General features: G+C 46.1%; 1 protein-coding gene across 5 annotated transcripts in view; it reads left to right on the top strand.

Annotated features, from left to right (window-relative positions):
* LOC144792237 (serine dehydratase-like) overlaps positions 1-21,830 on the top strand; it is a 156,399-nt gene extending 134,569 nt beyond the window's left edge. For all 5 annotated transcript variants that reach the window (XM_078667140.1, XM_078667141.1, XM_078667142.1 and 2 more), the window contains one exon: positions 19,826-21,830. In XM_078667140.1, the coding sequence (XP_078523266.1) occupies positions 19,826-20,019 (194 nt within the window). In that variant the 3' untranslated portion in view covers positions 20,020-21,830. The remainder of the gene's footprint in view (positions 1-19,825) is intronic.
* Positions 21,831-22,263: the final 433 nt, after the last annotated feature.

Genomic DNA, 22,263 nt, shown 5'->3' with positions numbered 1-22,263 from the left:
TTTCTTTGATGGGGGAAGCTTTCTATTGTACGGGGAGGGGCAAGGGTGGTATCGGCAGAGCTGGGTGTCGGCTTGGGAACGGGGAGGAAAAAACGGGCACACGGGGAAAAAAGGGGTTTGCATCTAAGGGCCGGAGATCATGAAAGGAAAGCAGGGAGGTGTCGCGCTGGGAACAGGATGAGGGCCGGGGGCAGAGCAGCGCCGAAGAGGGGTTTATGACTCAAGGCAGGTGCAAGCAGGGGGTGGTCAGCGTGCAGGCTTAGCGAAGGCAAAGGGCTATGTCAGGGGCCAGCGACATGCAAAAGGGTTTGTTCTGATCGGGGCATCTAAAAATGGCGGGCGCGCACGACAAAAGTGTGGCATCAGGGGAAGAGGCAAGATGGCGCAGATAATGTTCACCAAAACGCACTAATTTTCCACAGTCCCTCCTTTAACATATTCAAGACATCTTGCTGGTTCATTTTCTACTCGGGTCTATTGTGGTGAGCATGAGAGAGAGAACGGTAGGAAACTCAAGATAAAGAGTTGTAAACAATACACTTTGAGGTTTCTAGTTTTTAGGAGGTGTACCTATTTGATGAACTTTGATAAATTTGTTCAGCAGGAAAGTCATAGGAATGATATACAAAAACGGCGAGCAGCAAGTACATATCATAACGTAAACTGGCAGGTTAATACATATTTCGGATTCGGATTGGAGCAGGATCAATACAATGGTGGCTGGGAGAGAAATGAGGCGTAGAAAAAACGGTGGTTGAGGAGGTCAAACGTTCGAAGTTTACGAGTTCTCATTGTTCTTTGTGGTCTTTCGTTGGCGCTGTTGAGCACCGGCGGTGGAGCTACGAGTCCAGCTCTGGTCTAAGTTCTGCGTTGCAGGGCACGACCCTTTCCTCGCGTTTCTGGTCGGAAAAGGTCCTTTTCGCCCCGTGTCCTTTGAGGTGATTGTCAGAAAGTTCCGGTGGAAGAAGAGCGTTCAAAACAGTCTATAGGGTAGGTCAGAGGAAAAAGAGGGGGATGGAGCAAGGCCAAATTAGGAACAAACTAGGGGAACGAGAGACTTCAAATAGGCGGGCGTGTGACGGAATTCAGAGAGCGGGGACTTGTCGACAGGCACTGGACGTCGAGCAGGGGCATCAGGTCGACCCTTTCTTTTCATGCTGTCGAAAACAGTGCCTCGTCCTGCAGCTCTTTTCAGTCGTGGTCTCGCCTTGGCCAATGTCGTAGGTGTCCCTTAGTCTGCAGTCGGGCCTCGTGCTCCCACATCCGGTCCTTCTCTCCTCCAACAGCAGTACCCTTAAACAAGTTTGAAAAGACAGTCTTTTAGAAAATTTTCGGATGACGATAATCAAAAAGTCTATTTCTCTCCCAGCTCCAGGCAAAGAATGAAAATGTCCGTCATTTTTAACGTTCACAACTGGCATATGAATGACCGGTGGCGGACCTGCTGGATTTACTATGACTTTCCTTCATAATCATTTATTACAGGCATGACAGTTCATCTGATGGTAACCCACCTTCGGGAGATAAATCTGGCAAAGATATGCCATTCTCTAGAGTTTCACATTTACAAAAGGGTACAGTGAGTCGTCAACATGGTACTACACAGGTATTTCGCTGAGAGACGAACATGGCTAAACATTTCCTTTCTATCGGTGCATCCTGTTTTTCAGCTACTGCGAGGTTCATTTTGACGATTTTTTTTTTTTACCTTGGTCTAGTCTGTTAACCTTGTAAAACATCATTCTGGGTCCTACGTAACCTTTTACAGCCCGGTTACTTAACTAGGAAGGACAGGGGATTTATGGGAAACAACCAGGGACATAGACAGGGGAGGCAACGGGGGTGATCGTTTTTCTGGTTTGGGTATTGCGACGATTCGGGGAGGGGAGGGTCGCGTATTCTGAGGTCCTTGTTTTATACTATAGGAGTCGTTGACATGTAGTTCCCTTATTTCGGGCCAGATTAGGGAACCTCTGTCGTCTTACCTGTCCTTTCCCTTACGGCCCAACCTGGGTTCATTGACTTCTAGCGGAAAAGGAGAGGTAATGACGCGGCCTCAGGGTGATTGCATTAAAGACAAATGTTTGTGCAAATACTGACGGTATTTGAAGCCAATTAGGTGGTGTGCTAGGGGTGGCAATCTGCCAATTTCGGGGCTAACCACTCGGAAGAGTGGTAGTGAAAAAATAGAGAGAGAGTGAGAGAGAGAGAGAGAGAGAGAGAGAGAGAGAGAGAGAGAGAGAGAGAGTGCAACGGCAGGCTAAGTAGTACACGTGCAACGGAGAGGGCGGCAGTGCGTTCGAGAAAGGCTATTTAGTGCATTACACAGTAAAGGGTATTCACGAGTCCACGTTAGCTTGTAATCATGCAGTTTGAGCATTAGACAGGGTAGAGGGGACGTGCTTTGGGAAAAGGAAAGAAGAAAAAGGAGGTACCATTTTGTCGCACTTTCTCGCATTCTCGGTCCTTTGACCAGTTGGGTCAACGCCTCAGCCACACACACACACACATTCCCTCACAGTTTCGCATCATACGTAACGTGGGTTCATTCGTCCGGTCTGGTTTAAGGGTGATCACTTTTTATCAGGTTGTGCTAATTTTTCGGGTTTGTTCGATACGTGAGTAGTTTGCAGGCGTGCTTAGACACCACCCTGCGGCGCTAGTCCGTTTCGTGCACTTTAGACATGGCAAGGTCTCAGATCTTCGCCACACCTTGGCTGTAATCTCTGATGTAACCTGCAGAGGGAGGAAAAAAAGGGGAGGGGGTGGGGGAGACAGCATTCGCGCGCATACAAATACATGGATTCATAAGTCCTTTACTTACCTCTAACTCGTCTTTCCTCCTTGGGGCAGGGTCCCCGGGGATATGGTTTTCGGAGTCGAGGGGGGGTAGTGTGTTCATGTAGGGCGTGTGCGGGGAAACATAAAAAGGAAACCAGAGGTGCCTAGTGCGAGGTATCTAGTCAAAGGATATATCTCACTATCGGGATCCTTAAACCTCTTTCAACGCCGTGGCGTTCTAAAGTTCTTCGGTTCTTGGGTCCCTGCTACTTTGGAACGTTGTACTTTACAGTATTTACATTATTTCATTTCACCCTCCTTTTACATTCCCTCATTTACACCATTCGTTTTACCCATCCTTGGAAGTCACGGTCTTCCTCTACGCGAGAGTTCATGAGTCAGTCGCGTACTTTTAAGACGGAGTGTCGTGTTGTCGATCCGATCCGTCCTCCAGGGCTGGGCAACCATCTTCCTTTAACCTTAAAGAGAGAGCAGAGTAGGGTGCACAGAAAAAGAACTTTCCTACCCATCCCATATTGTTTTAAAATAAAGCATGCAATACCCGTCCATAGTTTCAAAGACTTTATTTTGCAAATTCATTTCAGCATATGGATTAGGAGGGTGTGGTCGTATTTGGTCGGTCGTGGCAATGGCTAAAGTGCGTACAGCGGGGGTGTCGTTTGCAACAGTAAAAACATCGGAAAGTTTCATTCATTCATTTGTGAGAGACTAAAACGTCTATTAATTGGCTGGGGGTTCGGGGGCATATATTTTCATAATTTAGAAACATAAGCATAACAGTTGTAATCAGATTTCCTATATACATACCGTACGCATGTATCGTAAATGAGGTTTACATCAGTTATAAAAATATAATACATTGTATATTCGTAATCAACGTTTGTAACGGGGATCTTTTCATGCTGTTCGTCGAGTGAGCTCTCCTTGTCTTTTCTAGTCAAGTGTACAAAGGATCACAAAAATCTCAGAACATCAAGTTTATATTAGTGCGAAGGAACACCACGAGGTGTTCGTAAGTTCCGATTGATACCAGCGCCGTTTTGGGCGGGGCCGGCACAGTCCGGAAGCAGCATCAGGGGGAAATGTTTCCATTACTGGCAGTTTGGACCAGAGTCCTTTTCGGCAGTTCTAGAATTCACGCTAACAGAAGGTGTGGCAATGTCATGTTTGTTTCGTTGGCGATCGAAGCAGCCGTCCCTTACCGGAAACCTGCAAAGGCCGAAGGCTCCGCCGGGGACCTTTGTATGATCTTCAAGGCTGCGGAGATGCTGCCGGAGATGGGGGCTCGTGCTCCCTGGGACAAATGTTTGAGTTGTATGGCTGGCCGAAGTTACTCTAGTGGCCGGGGCCCGCCTTCCAGCGGATCCAGACGCCATTTTGAGGCCCTACAGGGGCCACCCTCGTCGAGTTTGCAAGAATGGAAGAGACCCTTCGGAGTGAAAGGAAGAGGTCCCTGTTTTGTGAGAGCGGGACGTTCAGCTGGGGTGCAGCTGTGATGCCCCCACCTGGGGGGGGCGAGGGAGACTCGTTCACATCGTCTCCTTCTCCCGGTGCACTCCATGCCGCTCCTTTTCATCGCCCTGCATGAAGGCCTCTCCACATCCGGTGTTCCCTAAGTGTCACCATTGTACGTTCGGTGCTGCGCAAATACTGGGGTGCCACCATTGTGTGTTCGGTGCTGCGCAAGTACTGGGGTGCCACCATGGTGTGTCCGGTGCTGTGGAAGTATGGGCACCATCGCCTGACTGGGGGTGTTCGGCGTCGGACTGGGGGCTGGGAAACCTCCTACCGGTGGAGGTGGGAGAGGCTCGTCCGCGTCGCCTCTCCCTCCCAGCCCAACTTGGACAAATTGTTGTGGAGGTACGTGCAGGACATCCCGCCGTCCAGGACTGCTGCGGCTGTGACAGAAGAGAAAAGGAAGAGATGCCTCGCTCTCCTCTTGACATGTGGCGGGACTACCTTAGTCTTTCCAGGCCCGTTGCGGCCGGCCAAGGAGACATGTGGCGGGACTACCTGCAAATGCCCAGGCTGCGGGCTCCTGCCTCTCCTCCGGCTCCCCCATACGTTAAGATTTCCTGACCAAGAGTTGGCGGCGGGGCTCGCCTTATATGGGTTGCCGTTGGTTGGGCGTAGCCGTAACCCTGCCCTATTTTGGAAGGTTCCAGAATGGGGGGGGGGGGCGAATGTTCTGTTTGACTTTCATTTTCTACAGTTTATCGTTATTATTCCTTGTTTGTTGTGTTAAATTAAAAGTTCAAGTTTATTAATGTTCTACGGATTTTGTTTTATCATTTCTTTCTTTCCAGGTTGCTTTTATGCTAAGTTTCTGCTAACAGGGGTCGAGTAACACGGAAACACGTGTAGAGGGGTGACGCAGATTTGTACATTTACATACGCACGAACTCAGACGGGGGGCAGTACAAGTACGACATACAAAGACCCAAGACAAATATAAAAACAGTTATCGGTCATAATTATCTCTTTCCGTCTGTAAGTTTTAAACGAGGCTGGGTTCCCGTCTTGACATTGCCCGACCTAGGAGAACTTGATCATGCCGCTGAGATTTTCCTGGCGAAATCTGTGCCATCGGGCATAATCAAACGTGGTGGTTCTGTCTGGCCTGTCTATGTAAGTCGGGTTCTTCTCTGTCTCGCGCCTTTTCTCGTACTGTCGGTCTGTCGTTCCTGTCGGTCCTCTGCTCCTACTCACGCTCAGTAGAGTCGGGCATTGGGCTTTCCAGTGTCCGACATACCTACAAAAAGCGCATTGGTCTGACCCTAAGTCTGGTCGTCCTTGGTATAGTGTCGGGGGGTAAGTTGTGGGTAGCGGTGTCCTGGGGTTGTCCTGTCGGTATATTTCCCTACTTGGTTTATCCTCGTCTTTTCTCTGTCGTTTCGTAGCCTCTCTGCGCCACATACCGAGACTGTCGAGCATAATTGGCGTCGTCTTATTATTTCGAAGGGCTATTTCTAACGTTTCTATTTTATCAAGGTCAAAGGATCCTGCCAGTGGCCACTGTTTATCTTGGCTATCTTCGGTATACCTATGCCATAATTTATTATAAGCTATGGTGACTAACCCATAGTTTATGAACATGTCCTTATTAGGGGTGCCTTCTAGTGGAGCCATATGGTCCACCTCTAACACCCGGTCCGGGCTAAACAGGCTATTTATCAATGGGGAGAAGACAGACATGACGGCTCGTAACGAGGGACTAAAAAGTCAGCACTGCCTATCTTATCACTAGGTGCAAAGACTAGACAGAATATTTCTATTCTACGTTGTTTGCAGGCAGTGAATACCTCATGGATCCCAAAAAAACCAATAGACCAACAAAATAACAATGGGGAGAATGAGTAGGATCGCAAAGATCTGCGTTACCTACCCTTTTCACTATCTGCAAAAAGGATGGTCTCTTCCCTGCTTGCAGACAGAGAATCTCCAGGAAACAATAGTTTGTGAACAACAGTTCAGTTTCAAGCAATTATTGAGTGGGGGAGAAAAAGAATAAGCACGGCTGCTACCCTACTTATCCTCCACTGCTTGCAAAGGGAGAGAGAGCCTGTTGCTTCTCCGTTTGCAGACAGTGAATCTCTAAATAAAAATAAACAAGGCAATACTAGTATTTTGAACAATCAAACGATCAAAACAAATTTCGCAATTAGTCGTGGCAACACGACCTTACCCGGACCATGTGGACAGTTTCTTGTCTTCCGAATCCAGCGCCCGATCGTCCTCTTTTTCTCGTATTTCTCACGGCACTCCTGATGGTTCCCAGTCAGGACCGTAGATCACTCGAGAGAGGTCTGTTCGGAACTAGTGAAGTTCGGATGATCGGCTGCCAGACGAGGGTCTATTGGGCAAGAGCTCTCCCGATCGTTGCAGTCGTTCACTCTGTCGTCGGGACCTCTCCCACTGGATCCACGAGTCGCTGATGGGCCCCACGCTTGGGACGCCAATTGTAAAAACAGTTTCAATCGGGTCGGGGACAATCGATATTTGCCCGGCGGTATTGCCTCTGTGACCCTCTAGTCAGTTAAATCAATGAAGAGGCAGGCGCTGGAGACTGGAAGGCAGGAAACAAGGGTTTTTATTCTCTCCGGAGGAGAACACAACGAAACGGACAGAAGGTATCGTTCTGAGGTGCTCTAACTTACGTTTGAGGCCTGGCCCCTTATATACAGTGTTTTATGGTTTTTATTGCAGTTTACATATATGTGACAAAGCTTTGATATACGGAAAGACATACCCGGAATCCCCCTTTGGGGCCCGTTCCCACACACATTTACAGTTGAAATCCCCACCCTAATCACAACAGGTGATGAGCATCGCGCAGCTGGATAATCCGCCGAGTCACGGGATGTGGGGAGTGTGATTGGGTCTCATGGGGTGGGGGCTTTGATCAACCCGGGGATTTCTTTGATGGGGGAAGCTTTCTATTGTACGGGGAGGGGCAAGGGTGGTATCGGCAGAGCTGGGTGTCGGCTTGGGAACGGGGAGGAAAAAACGGGCACACGGGGAAAAAAGGGGTTTGCATCTAAGGGCCGGAGATCATGAAAGGAAAGCAGGGAGGTGTCGCGCTGGGAACAGGATGAGGGCCGGGGGCAGAGCAGCGCCGAAGAGGGGTTTATGACTCAAGGCAGGTGCAAGCAGGGGGTGGTCAGCGTGCAGGCTTAGCGAAGGCAAAGGGCTATGTCAGGGGCCAGCGACATGCAAAAGGGTTTGTTCTGATCGGGGCATCTAAAAATGGCGGGCGCGCACGACAAAAGTGTGGCATCAGGGGAAGAGGCAAGATGGCGCAGATAATGTTCACCAAAACGCACTAATTTTCCACAGTTCACCAAATGCCTAGCAACAGTGGCGGCGCATCTCAGGAGACAACACATTCATGTGTACCCATATCTGGACGATTGGCTAATACAAGCACCATCAGCCCAGCAATGTGCCAACCACACGTCAAACACCATTCAGCTCCTGCACAGTCTAGGCTTCTTGCTGAATTACCCAAAGTCCCACCTGCAACCCTCCCACGTCCAACAATACCTGGGAGCAACAGTAGATACACTAGCAGCGAAGGCATATTCAAACGCAGCACGGATCAACGGAATGCAAACGTTAATCCAAAGGTTCAAACCACAACACTTATTACCAGCTCGAGTGTTTTTTCAACTAATAGGCATGATGGCCTCGTGCATATTCATAGTCCCTCATGCCAGACTACACATGTGTCCGCTACAGGAGTGCCTAGCACGGCAGTGGAACCAGGCTTAGGGACAATTAAAAGACCTAGTGTTGGTGACCAGTCCGGCATACAGCTCTCTGCATTGGTGGAATTCACAAAACCTTTGCAAAGGACGACTGTTCCAGGAGCCTGTCCCACAAATTGTAATGACGGCGGACGCATCCCTGCTAGGATGGGGAGCCCATGTCCTGCATTACACAGTCCAGGGACTATGGAAAATACAACAAAAGAAGATGCACATCAATCTACTAGAGTTGATGGCGGTCTTTCTAGCACTAAAAGCGTTAAAAAAACACTTATGCAAAAAGACTGTGTTGATCCGGACGGACAACATGACAGCTATGTATTACATTCAGAAACAGGGAGGAACACATTCCCCACAGCTATCACAACTAGCTCAAAGTGTGTGGAAATGGGCCATTCAAAGAAACATGTTCCTCATGGCGGAACACCTCCCAGGCAAGGACAATCAAATAGCCGACCTGCTCAGCAGGCACAGTCAACAGATGCACGAATGGGAGATTCACCCCAATGTGCTCCAACCATTCTTCCGGAAGTGGGGACAACCGGAGATAGATCTGTTTGCCACAAGCGAAAACGCTAAATGCCAGTACTTTGCCGCCAGGTTCCCACATCCGGAGTCGCAGGGCAATGCGATATGGATGAACTGGTCAGGCAGATTTGCGTACGCTTTTCCCCCAGCTCCACTAATACCGCTAGTGGCACGCAAAATGCGCCAACATTCACTGACGCTAATCCTAGTTGCTCCCACATGGGCAAGGCAACCATGGTACACAACGTTCCTAGAACTGTCAGTGGTGCCTCATCAAAGACTGCGACTCACACCCAGTCTTCTAACTCAGAGCCATGGAGAAATCCAACACCCATATCCACAACAGATGAACCTGGCGATCTGGCTCCTGAAATCCTAGAGTTTGGATACCTGAACTTGCCTCCAGACTGCATGAATATTATCAAAGAGGCAAGAAAACCCACTACCAGGGCATGTTATGCAGCAAAGTGGAAACGTTTCGTCATTCAATGCAGTAACAATCACATTAACCCATTAGATGCTTCTACACAAAACATCATTTGCTATCTCTTGCACCTGCAACGTTACAATTTAGCCTACTCATCCATCAGGATACATTTAGCTGCGCTAGCAGCTTATCTCCAAAACAGGCAACACCTTTCACTGTTTAGAGTGCCAGCAATTAAAGCATTTATGGAAGGACTTAAAAGAGTAATTCCTCCTACGCACCCACCTTCACCAGTCTGGAATCTAAACATCGTTTTAACCAGACTTATGGGACCACCTTTTGAGCCACTACACTCATGCGAAATACAGTTTCTTACTTGGAAGGTGGCTTTCCTTATTGCCATTACTTCACTTAGAAGAGTTAGTGAGCTGCAAGCCCTAACTATTCAAGAACCATACATTAAAGTACATGCAAATAGAGTAGTTCTCAGAACAAAGCCTAAATTCATGCCAAATGTGGTATCCCATTTTCATATAAACCAAACAATAGAACTGCCAGTGTTCTTTCAAAACCCACAGACAGTAGCGGAAAGGGCCTTGTATACGCTAGATGTCAAGAGAGCTCTGCTATACTATATAGATAGAACTAAGGCATTTCGAAAAGAAAAACAGTTGTTTGTTGCTTTCTCACCGCAACACAAAGGTAACCCTATTTCAAAATCATGTATAGCCAGATGGATCGTTAAGTGCATTCAGATATGCTATTTAAAAGCAAAACGCACTTTAACAGTTCCCCCTCGGGTGCATTCTACACGCAAACACTCAATTCAATTGTGAAAGAAGTAGGTGCACGGTTTTTCTCATATGTTCTTTTTGTATATTTCTGACAGTAGTCACATTAAGATGTAGGTATTAAAACAAGGCCTTTTGTTTTAGGGACTGCTTATGATTTTGATAGCAAGAGGTATAGAACTTCCCATAGGTGAGTGTTTAAACATTGGCCATGCTTATGTAATAGAGCACAATGTTGGGGCAGGGTTTAGGGTGTTGTAGCAAACACATTCACACAGGCACAGCACATGGGTTTTGGACTACAAGGATTTAATGCTACATGAGCACGACGAACATTAAGAACCACAGTGATGTTGGGACCGGCTGGTTCTATCCCTTTTCTGTTAACAACTATAACATGGGAATATGAATCAATGTTTTGAACAACAGAGAACTGTTCTTATTATTTTCAGTATTCCCCTGATGAAGGTAGAAACCGAAATGCATTGGGAATCATGAATACAGAGGAAATATTATTCACCTAGAATCCTCATATATGGATCTCTTTTTTGTAAAACTACGCATTAAAGAAACTGAAGACAAGAAATGAAGATCTTCAAAGATTTGATTTGATTTGTTTTTGTATTTGCATTTGAATGATGTTTTTCTTTTTAAACATTTGATTACCGGTATAGAAAAACTTGATTAGAGTTTGGACGAGGCAGTCCACATGTACATCCAGTAATTGCTGCAGAAATTAGCACCTTAAGAGGGCTTGTGAAAAGTGTGTACTAAAAAACAGATTTTGTTTTCTTAGTAAAGTAGAGAAAACAATCAAAACATATTGGGCCTCCAGTTCCATATCACTAAACCAAAACACACATTTCTCTGCAATCCTCTTTCTGGCACCTTTGGACGATCAAGAAAGCGACTCTGTTGGTGTTAGATGATGAGATGCATATACATTCTGTTGGTGATACACAGTGGTACTGCTAAATCTTTCGGTGACTTTTGAAATGGTCAGACATAACATACACTATTTTTGATCACCTTGGAAAAGGTGTAACCGTCCTGGCAATGGTTGCTTTCCTCCTTCTCTATAAGACACCGATTGATTAAAATTGAGGTTTTCAGGTCACTCACTATTCTCTTGTGCTGATGAGTGCCCAGAGATCATTATTATCACCCATGTTGATCAACCTTTATAACTATTGGAATATCTAGTACCATAGCATAGAATTGAAAGGGATCCAGATAACACCCTACTATGTCAAAGGGTTTCCTTTTAGGATGACATTCGTTGGTTGAAGATTACTTCAAACTGATTGAAAATTGAATGTTTTACTTCTCCTTGAAACCTTATCTCTCAAAAAAGAATACCTTATTCTCTCCTCAAGAGATTCATCTACACTCACCCAATACAAAATAATACATTTAACCCTTCTTGGAATTTGCCTCATTTTAGTCTCATCTCCACAAAATCTCAGTTGTGTTCTCGTGTGCTAACTCTCTATGGTTTTGCACTCTGTTACACTGACACTAAAGGCCAACAGCCAATTATACATTCTTCTTAATTCTACTTTCTACCAGTGATATCCGGACAGTTGTCTAATCTCTGGTCCTCACTAGGTATGGGCGAAATTTGCGAATTCGCATTCCGCAAATTCGCGCGAAAACGAATACGCAATCCGCAAAATCCGCGAATTTGTGCGAATTTGTGGATTTTTGTTTTTTTGCACGTTCGCGGGTTTTTTTGCGTGTTTGCGGGGTTTTTTGCGTGTTCGCGGGGCTTTTTGCGTGTTCGCGGGCAGCTTGCATGGCGAAGTTACCCATGCAGTCGTGTATGGGCACAGCACCCTCTGGTTCACCACTGCCACCCTCTGGTTCATCACTGCCACCCTCTGGTTCACCCCTGCCACCCTCTGGTTCACCACTGCCACCCTCTGGTTCACCACTGCCACCCTCTGGTTCAGCACTGCCACTCTCTGGTTCAACCCTGCCACCCTCTGGTTCAACACTGTCACCCTCTGGTTCACCACTGCCACCCTCTGGTTCATCACATCACCTCTGGTTCACCACTGCCACCCTTTGGTTAACCACTGTCACCCTAAGGTTCAGCACTGCCACCCTCTGGTTCACCACTGCCACCCTCTGGTTCACCCCTGCCTCCCTCTGGTTCACCACTGCCACCCTCTGGTTCACCACAGCACCCTCTGGTTCAGCACTGTCACCCTCTGGTTCACCACTGCCACCCTCTGGTTCACGACTGCCACCCTCTGGTTCATCACAGCACCTCTGGTTCACCACTGCCACCCTCTGGTTAACCACTGTCGCCCTCTGGTTCAGCACTGCCACCCTCTGGTTTACCACTGCCATTCTCTGGTTCACCACTGCCACACTCTGGTTCACCCATGCCACCCTCTGATTCCCCACTGCCACCCTCTGGTTCACCACTGCCACCCTCTGGTTAACCACTGTCGCCCTCTGGTTCAGCACTGCCACCCTCTGGTTTACCACTGCCATTCTCTGGTTCACCACTGCCACACTCTGGTTCACCCATGCCACCCTCTGATTCCCCACTGCCACCCTCTGGTTCACCACTGCCACCCTCTGGTTAACCACTGTCGCCCTCTGGTTCAGCACTGCCACCCTCTGGTTTACCACTGCCATTCTCTGGTTCACCACTGCCACACTCTAGTTCACCCATGCCACCCTCTGGTTCCCCACTGCCACCCTCTGGTTCACCCCTGCCACCCTCTGGTTCACCCCTGCCACCCTCTGGTTCATCACTGCCACCCTCTGTTTCAGCACTGCCGCCCTCTGGTTCACCACTGCCACCCTCTACCGAGACCTTTTGTGACGCAGCGGCAGCACAAAAGATGCGCCATGGTGCTGGGTATTAACAACGTGACGCATCTCTCTGTGAGATGCGTCACGTTGTAAAGCCCTGCGCCATCAGGAGGCGTTCCGACTCAGCCTCCTAAAAGTGGCTGAGTGAAATCTACAAGATTTCACTCAGTCACTTTTAGGCCAATGCTGCGTCAAAATCCTTCGCCTGCTTGAAGCAGGCGCAAGGCTTGATGCAGCATTGGGGAGATAGGGCACCCCCAGAGCATTGCTGGAGCTGCGTCGCAAGCGCGACGCAGCTCCAGCAATGCGCTGCTTTTACGGCACAGATGCGTGACGCATCTGTGCCGTTTTTGCCACCTGGTGCGCCGCATTGTAAATGCGGCGCACCATGGGTGGCGGAGCTGCGGTGCACAATAACTGGCGCATCCCTGGGGATGCGCCAGTTATTGTAAATCTGCCCCTATACATTTAGCCAACGAGGGAGCACTTACTGATTAGACAGTAGAAAGTACTCCAGTTGAGTAGAGGTATTGCACAAAAAGGTGGCATCTTCGTGGACAAACATGCAGGGCGAGATTCATTCTGCCCCCTGTTAGACTCGTTTTTTGTGCCCTTCTGCCCTCTGTTAGACTCGTTTTTTGTGCCTTTCTGCCCCATTACACTCGTTTTTTATGCCCTTCTGCCCTCTGTTAGACTCGTTTTTCCCTTGTTTTTCTGCCCTTCTGCCCTCTGTTAGACTGGTTGTTTGTGCCCTTCTGCCCTCTGTTAGACTCGTTTTTCCCTTGTTTTTCTGCCCTTCTGCCCTTTGTTAGACTGCTTTTTGTGCCTTTCTGCCCTCTGCATCACCACATCATCACTCAGCGCTACCCCAGCATCACTCAGCTCCACCACATTATCACTCAGCAGCACCACATTAACACTCAGCAGCACCACTCAGCACCACCACAGCATCACTCAGCACCACCACAGCATCACTCAGCACCACCACAGCACCACTCAGCACCACCACATTATCACTCAGCACCACCACATCATCACTCAGTACCACCACAGCATCACTCAGCACTACCACAGCATCACTCAGCACCACCACAGCACCAATCAGCACCACTCAGTGCCACCACAGCATCACTCAGCACCACCACAGCATCACTCAGCACCACCACATTATCACTCAGCACCACCACAGCACCACTCAGCACCACCACAGCATCACTCAGCACCACCACAGCATCACTCAGCACCACCACAGCATCACTCAACACCACCACAGCACTACTCAGCACCACCCCAGCATCACTCAGCACCATCCCAGTATCACTCAGCACCACCACAGCACCACTCAGCATCACCACAGCACCACTCAGCACCACCACAGCACGACTCAGCACCACCCCAGCATCAATCTGCGCAACCATTCAACAACAACTGGTTCAAATATGTTCTCTCAATGTTTCAAACTTTATTACAAATGTCACAAAAAGATGTTAATAGTTCACTTCTGTTCTTGGATTTTCGTCACAATAAAATACACTGAACATAATCTTCACAAAAGTTATTTACAAAAGTTTAAGCTATTGCCATTAATACATTAAAATCACTTTTATTTAAGTATTAATTATTTAAAAATTAAAAGCCATTGTAATTTGTAATATCAATACAGCTAAGTCACGTAAATACAAAACATGCGAGACCTATTGCATTGCAAATGCTTGTTTGTACTTTGTCATCTACGAGATCTTTGCAATGTTTCAAAAAAGAGAAAGAGACATAGATAGAGAGAGGGAGCGAGAGAGAGAGTGAAAGAAAGAGAGAAAGAATGAAAGAAAGAAAGAAAAAAGAAAGAAAAGAGAGAGAGAAAGAAAGAAAGAGAGAGACAGACAGAGAAAGAGCAAGAAAGTGAAAGTGAAAGGGAGAGTGTGAGTGGGAAAGAGAGGGAGAGAAAGAGAAAGAGAGAGTAAGAGAGAGAGGGGAGAGAAAGAAAAAGAAAGAAAGAAACAGGGAGAGAGAGAATGAGAGAGAAAGAAAGAGAGAGACAGTGAAAGAGCAAGAAAGTGAAAGAGAGAGAGAAAGAGAGACATGGAAAGAGAGAGAGAAAGAGAGAAAGACACACAGAGAAGGAGAGAGAGAGAGAAAGAAAAAGAGAGAGAGAAAGAGGGAGAGTGAGAGAGAAAGAAAGAGAGAGAAAGAGAGAGCGAGAAAGAGAGGATGTGAGAGAGAGAAAGGGAGAGAAAGAGAGGGAGAGAGAAGAGGAGAGAGGGAGAGAGAAAGAGAGAACGAGAGAGAAAGAAAGAGACAGAGAAAGAGCAAGAAAGTAAAAGAGAGAGAGAAAGAGAGCGAGAGACATGGAAAGAGAGAGAAAGACACACAGAGAGGGAGAGAGAGAGAGGATGAGAGAGAGAAAGAGAGAGAGAAAGAGGGAGAGTGAGAGAGAGAGAGAGAAAGAGAGAGCGAGAAAGAGAGGATGTGAGAGAGAGAAAGAAAGAGAGGGAGATAGAGAGAAAGAGAGAGAGAACAACGGAGGAAGAAAGAGATAAGCAGAGAAAGAGGAAGAACTTGAAAGAGAGAGAGAAAGAGATAAATAGAGCAAGAAAGGAGAGGAAGAGAGAGATAGATAGAGATAAAGAGAGAGAAAGAGAGGGAGAGAGAGAACAAAAGAAATAAAGAGAGGCCGGATCTCTGAAGGGCCAGATTCCTGAGTTGCCCCTACAGAACATACAGCTTTTTATTTTTAGCAAAATGCATATGAAAATTGTGCTGTAAAGGTCTCTTTTAGTTTAACCCCTCCTGACAACTCAAAATGGGTGTATTTGCCATCCTCTCCCTTCTTCCTTTTTTAGGTCTCGCTGGAGTAGCATCCGAAGGATGCGTCCAGCTAGAGACGTATAGCCGCCCGTCTCGGGGGAATTAGGGACAGGAGGGTGTCACGCGCTTCTGCTGCTGGATTTGCCTGCTTGAACGCGCACGTCGGCTCCGTCCACATTCTCAGCAACATGCGTGCGCATACACACACAGACAGACACTCGCTCGCTCACACACCCCCCCTCCCCACCCCACAGTCATCGGCCTCTTTTCAACACACACACACGCATACACACAGACTCCAAGACACATACACACACGCACGCTCACACACATACAGAGCCCCCCGCCGCCGCACGCGCACACACACATGCCCCTGCCCTCACAGCTCAGCAAAGGCCCCCACTCACCGGTACTCGTCTCCAGCTCTCCATGCGAGGGCTCGTTGCAGGCGGCGGCTGTCTCTTCCTTCGGTGCGGGGCTCTCTCACCTCACGGGAGCCCCGCTAGCGCCAGCCGCCCTTCTCCTCCTGCCCACACGTCCCAGTGCTGGGTAGGCTCCCGCCTGGGCTTCCGGTGTGTCTAGACGTCCCGCCCCCGGCCTGCCTGACTTCCGCCCAGGATTGTGCACGCCACGCATGAGTCCATGACTTCCTGCTGTGTCTCTTTGGTATTATCGAGGGAAAAGGTATTTTAATAATAAAACGTTACAAATGTTAAATTATTTGGTGCGGTATGAGGAGAGCTACACAATCCCTGTTCACGTTTTTCACTTCAAAGCATGCCCCATTGCACACACAGGTGCGCCTCCGTCCCAACCCCCAATCAGTCTCCTCCATCCTAACCACGAACCTCCAGGGGCCAAAGCAGCAGAAATACAGAGCTCCCCCTAACTCAGCAATGAAAACTCCTCGCTGTCTCCTCCCCAGGCTGCCTAAGCATGGTGTCCCCCCCTTGCACCCTTCCACATGAGCCCCAGGACGATAAACCATGCCTAGACCCAAACCCAACCCCACCCCCTTCAAAGACGGCAGCTCCGAACCTATGGCTCACATCCCCCCCCCAAACCCAACCATCCCCCCACTGTCCTGTTACGCCACACTCTATGCTCCCAAGCGCCATCTCAGCAGCGTCCTCCTTTCCGTCTGTACTTTTTTCAAGCCCACAAAAAGATGTTAATATTTCACTTCTGTTCTTGGATTTTCGTCTCAATAAAATACACTGAACATAATCTTCACAAAAGTTAATTACAAAAATTTACGCTAGTGCCATTATAAATTACAATAACTTTTTTCTAAGTATTAATTATAAAAAAAATTAAAAGCCATTGTTATGTGTATTAACAATACATCTAAGTCATGTAAATACAACACATATTGCATTACAAATGCTATAGGTGTAACATTTGCGAAAGTTATAACTATTGGCATTGTAAATGACTAACAGCCTGATTCATCAAGCCGAATTGCGCTCGCAAAGGGCCAGAATCTGAGAATCTGGCCCTTTGCGAGCGCAATTTTTGCATTTGGGATTCATCATCCCAAATGCAAAAATCGGTAATTGCTAATTCGCTAAATTGCGAGGAATTACATTTAAGGAATCTTTATTTGAGATTTCTTAAATGCAATTCATCAACCATTTTTAAATTGCTAATTCGCAATTTCGGGCTGCTATTTACCGAGAGGTCAGACCTCTCGGTAAATAGCAAAAACTTAGAGAAATGCTTTTAAAAGCATTTTTCTAAGTTGCATGTTGCACACACACATGTCCTTTGGACATGTGTGTGCGCAACACCTGTTTCAATTTGCATTTAAGGGGTGCTACAGGGTGTCCTTTGGACACCCCTGGCACCCTTTAAATCGCTATCTTATTTGCGAGTAGCAAATTGCTAATCGCAAATAAGGAATACTCCCCATTGGAATGAATGGGGAGTTATTCCTTATTTGCGATTAGCAATTTGCTACTCGCAAATAAGAAATGTGTAGGAATCGCTATTTATTTAGCAATTCCTACATGAATACCGTTTTGCGAGTCCTTAATAGCGATTCGCTATGAATCGCTATTAGGGGCTCGCAAAACGGCCCGTTGATGAATAAGGCTGTAAGCTATTAATTTCGCTATTTTCAAAACCAACACATAAATAAAAAATCTGTCATTTACAATACCAATAGCTCAAACTTTCCTAATGCGAGACCTATTGCATTGCAAATGCTTGTTTTATATCTGTAAGTGCTTCCTGATGAGGTTTAATTCCTGGGGCAGGTGCCTTGTTGCCTACTTGTAACTATTCTCTGACCCTGCTTCAAGGGTCAGAGCAGGGTCAGAGAATAGTTGCAAGTAGGCAACGGGCACCAGGAAGCACTTAGCAGCAGGTGCCCAAGTTGAAGTTAATTTCTTTGTAACCCTTTTGTAAAAGGTTACAAAGAAATTAGGTTCAACTTTTGCACCTGCTGCTGTAACCCTTGCTTGGCTGAAAATTCGTCCCTGCTGATTCGCGGAATTTACCGCGATTTCGTGAGATTCGCGGATCGCGAAATTGCAGAAAATCCGCAAATTCGCCCGCGAAACGGATTTTACGCCCACCCTTAGTCCTCACCCACTTCAGTGGCAGCAAATCTCCTCCAATCAGCCTTCCCAAAATCAATATTGTCCCCTTGAAAGATATTTTTCTTGCTGCTCCATGCTACCTCATGAACGTTCCATCAGCGCTTGCATCACCTTCTTTGCTCCAGTCTCAAAGTAGCCCTAATCTCTGCTCACAGAAATCTCATGTCATTCCTTTTCTAGTCTTAGCAAGAAGATAGACTGCTGAGCTTCATGAACCCTTCTGCATTCTTTGACCATTCACCCTTCTTCTTAGCATTATGTCCTCATCTTCATGGAATCAGTTGTGACTTTGATCCTTGACCCGTACATCCTGACATACAGTATTGCATTTTATCTGTGTTTATTGTTATGTTCTTAGTCACAGCATCTGTGGATAGATGAATGAATTTTTCAATATCTGTTTTTTTTAAACATAAAATGTATGACAATAATCACATTGTAAACAACTGAATGGCATATAGTGAGAGAGGTCATTAGGAATGGAATGGTGGAACACATAACAGTTGACCGTAATTTATGACATTTATGAAATTCTGTAAGTAGAGTAGAGTGACAACATTTTCACCAAGCAAACATCCGTCACTTTGTATTTCTTCCTCTTTTTTGCATATTACCAATGCAAACATCTCTTCTTTTATCCAAAACTTTAGTCCTATCTCATCCCACCCATCTTCTCTCTTCACTGCTTCTCTTACTTTATATTATGTGTACTTTCTTTTCTCCTGTCACGTGACTATTATTATTGTGGAAAAGAAACAAGTATGCCATAAGCGCCTCCCAATATAACCAACCCCAGACAGGCTTGGTTGATCTTTTCAGCATTCCAGTCCTACATGCATTCTTCTCCTGTCCTCCATCATGTTGGAAAACTTGCCTAAGATGAATTTGCTGAGTCCTCAGTTAAGGATCCTAGATGAGCAGGCTGTGGTCCCCCCCGCCTTGTAAACAATATCTCTGGGATGCATCCAACCCCTTTCTTTCAATGACTGACTGTTCCTCCATTCTTTCCCATTCCTGTGACTTCATTTCTGGGTTCTTTCCCTTGTGTAAGTGTAATGAGGTTATTAGACTGCCACAGTCAGACTCAAGGCTAAAGTAAGAGTTGGACAATTGTAAACTATTGAGGGACGTTATGGGTTGGGCTGGCCAGATAATACATGGATCACATGGGTGCTGAAATGGCAGCTTCAACTTCATGGTTTGGTTTCCCCAACCTACATTGTTATTCTCTGTCTCTTTCTATCTCTCTATCTCTGACTCCATCTCTCACTATTTCTCTCTTACATCTGAACCTGCATTTGCATACAGCGGATTCAATGGATGGGGAAGGAAGGTGCATACAATGCTGGTAGTAGAGAGGGTCTGTTTGTAAATGAAGAAGTTGGTGTAAAGCGTGCGCATTAAGTGTCCGTTCTCTTTGTTGTTAGTTGCCATGGAACAACAAGTGTTGAAAACAAAGCAGGTTAGCGGGGATGGTCATTGAATTTTAGTGGTGCTAGTTTGAGGTGGTGACTATTATGACTGAAGTGGTAGGAAGTGTTCGATATGGACAAGGTGGTCGTTCAGTTTGGCGGATGAGCAGATAAACTGATTTGATACAGAGGAATTGAGAAGAGAAGACATAGTAGTAGAAATAGTGGGTGAGTGTTGGGAGTGTGGATGGCATTGTGCAAAGCTTAAGCTAATATATGCATCAGGATAATGTGATAGAAGTTGGAATGGAAGAGAGTGCAAGCAATAATGTTGTTGTCCTTTTCCCTTTTTCACCTGCAGATGATGAGAGAATTCTGGTGGAGCCAGCTTGTGGGGCCTCCTTGGCAGCTATCTACTCTGGGCTGATTCAGCGGCTGCAGAGTGAGGGCCGTCTGAGTGCAAACCTTGCCCCAATTGTGGTCATTGTATGTGGAGGGAGCAGCATCAACCTTGCCCAGCTCAAGGCCTTGAGGAGCAGACTTGGGATGGTATGACCTTGACTTCAACATTCCCTTGACCCAAGCATCTGGCACGAGGGTCAGATGGGCCTATGATTCTGCCTCCTCTTGGACCTGTCGGCCTGAGCCTTGTGGTAGAGCAACACTTGCTCATGCTTTACCTCGAAACAAAGCAACTGTCAGAAAGTAATTAGCTTAGAGGTTGTGAGTGACTGCTCCTCCTCACTGTAATGTTAACGTAGCTGAAAAGGACTTGTGATCCAACATCTTTTCAGTTAGACGAGGATGTAGACATTTGCTGCAATAGAACTCAACATATGAGGTGACTTGAAGAAATTCGTGAAACCTGGAATTTTCTTTGTTAAAAATACCTTATTAAAATGAAAAACAAAACAATTTTAGATGTCTGCATTAGCTTGCAAAGTAAAGGAACCTGATCAGTCACAATTATACCGCTTGTTGGTGGAGAAGTGGTCCTTGTCAGAAAAGGATAACAAGCACATGAATCTACTACAGACTCCCTGGTGTTTATTAGATCAAAATATATTATTGTATAAGTAACATGGAGTGAGGTGCCTCTAACAACACTATCATTCTCTGAAAGAATATTGATAGCCAGAACTGGAGAGTATTATTTGTTTGAAATACACATATAACTTGGGCCACGGAAATTATGTGATTGTGCAGTTGCAGCGTTTTTTACATAACTATGGATCCGCCGCATTTGCCAAATAATTGATCATCTGCTGCATAATCTGCAGATTTTAACCCATAAAATGGGTTTCTAGCTCAAACGGTTCAAAAGTTACTAAAATCGAGGCAACACATGTTCCCGCGCAGTGGAAGGCTATTTGCAAAGTTTGACTGGTAACCTTTCTGTTTCTTGTTGCTATGTTTGGTTGTTAAACTGGAACTAATGAGTTGTAACATATGCCCAGACAGTGTTAACAAGTGTAAAAATGACCCCAAAAAATGAAGTAAACTATCAGAATATGTGCTGCATTCCGCGGCTTAGTTTACATTCCCTGCTACATAATTTTGTCAACCTTGCCACATAATTTGGCCCTCTCCTGCTGCATAATTTCAGTAGCCCTGCATATAATCCCAATAATAAATTGAACATGTGAGCCAATATCTATGGCATGGTGTACGGCAATTGGGCAAACATAAGAATGTATTGATCTTGCAATCTTGTGCACCAAATGTACTGCACAACTTTTACTTCTTTGGTCTTTGCTTCTGTTTTATCGCTTGTTTCCCCCATTTTGTCTTGTTTTTATTTCTCCCATTTAATTATTTGTTGTCTTTTTTGCCGCCCTCCTCCTTTTAACCTCTGGATGTAACCCCTATTACCGCTTCTTCCATTTTATCTTTCTTTTTTCATGTTCACCTCGTTCCTCCTTTCCCTCTTATTCGACGTTTTACCTGTTTTTTTCTTGTTTTCTCTCCCTTCACCTACCCTATTTTTCCGATTTTCTTTGTGTTTCATTTCCGAATATTTCCAATTTTAAATTTTAGACTTAAACCTTTAGAATCTCTATGTCAGGAAGTGAACAGTTCCAAATAGTGAAGAAATACTGGTGCTCTTTAAGACTTTTGCAGCATATGTTCATGTGTCAGCAAAAATGCAAAGCTTTACAGAGTCTCATGCTCCTATGGGAATGATCAGAGCAACAGAAAGATATGGGGAAGAATTATTTGATTCTCAAATGAACTTGTAAATGTTGACAAAATACTCTTCCGATTTGTATTCTTGTTATTTACAATACTGAGGTCTGATGTTCATGTAATGATACAAATCAAATATAATTTTCATCAAAATAAACCCTTACTGATCAGTTGAAAAACTGAAGACCCATCGCCGTTGTATGATTTAAAAGAAGCATTTTTGCTCATAATCCTGTGGCGCTGGTGATTGCTAAACCTGGTGAGGCAGGAGAGTGAACACAGATATACATTTGATGCAACTCAATAGTTTTCTTAAGAGAATGAAAGGGTGAGTGTGGAGCTGAAGTTCAAACCTTTGGGTCAAATACAGATCATCAGCCTTGTCGAAGGGTTCATTCGATGCATTAGTCCAATGAGCCTTCAGACGCAGTTAAGAGGCAAGAGGCCTGTGACAGACTAGATTCCCTTCAAACCTTCACCAGTATTAATATCTTATGCTTCGCACCATTTCTCATCCGCTCACATTCATCCATCCACCCATACACTCTCATTCCCCCGCCGAACAATTAACTCCCATCCACACACTCACCCATTTTTCAATTCACCCTCTCA

Source organism: Lissotriton helveticus, chromosome 11 (genome assembly GCF_964261635.1).
Source record: "Lissotriton helveticus chromosome 11, aLisHel1.1, whole genome shotgun sequence".
Classification (NCBI taxonomy): Eukaryota; Metazoa; Chordata; class Amphibia; order Caudata; family Salamandridae; genus Lissotriton; species Lissotriton helveticus.
The sequence above is the reverse complement of the archived record's forward strand: the minus strand, read 5'-3'. Positions and strand labels throughout refer to the sequence as shown.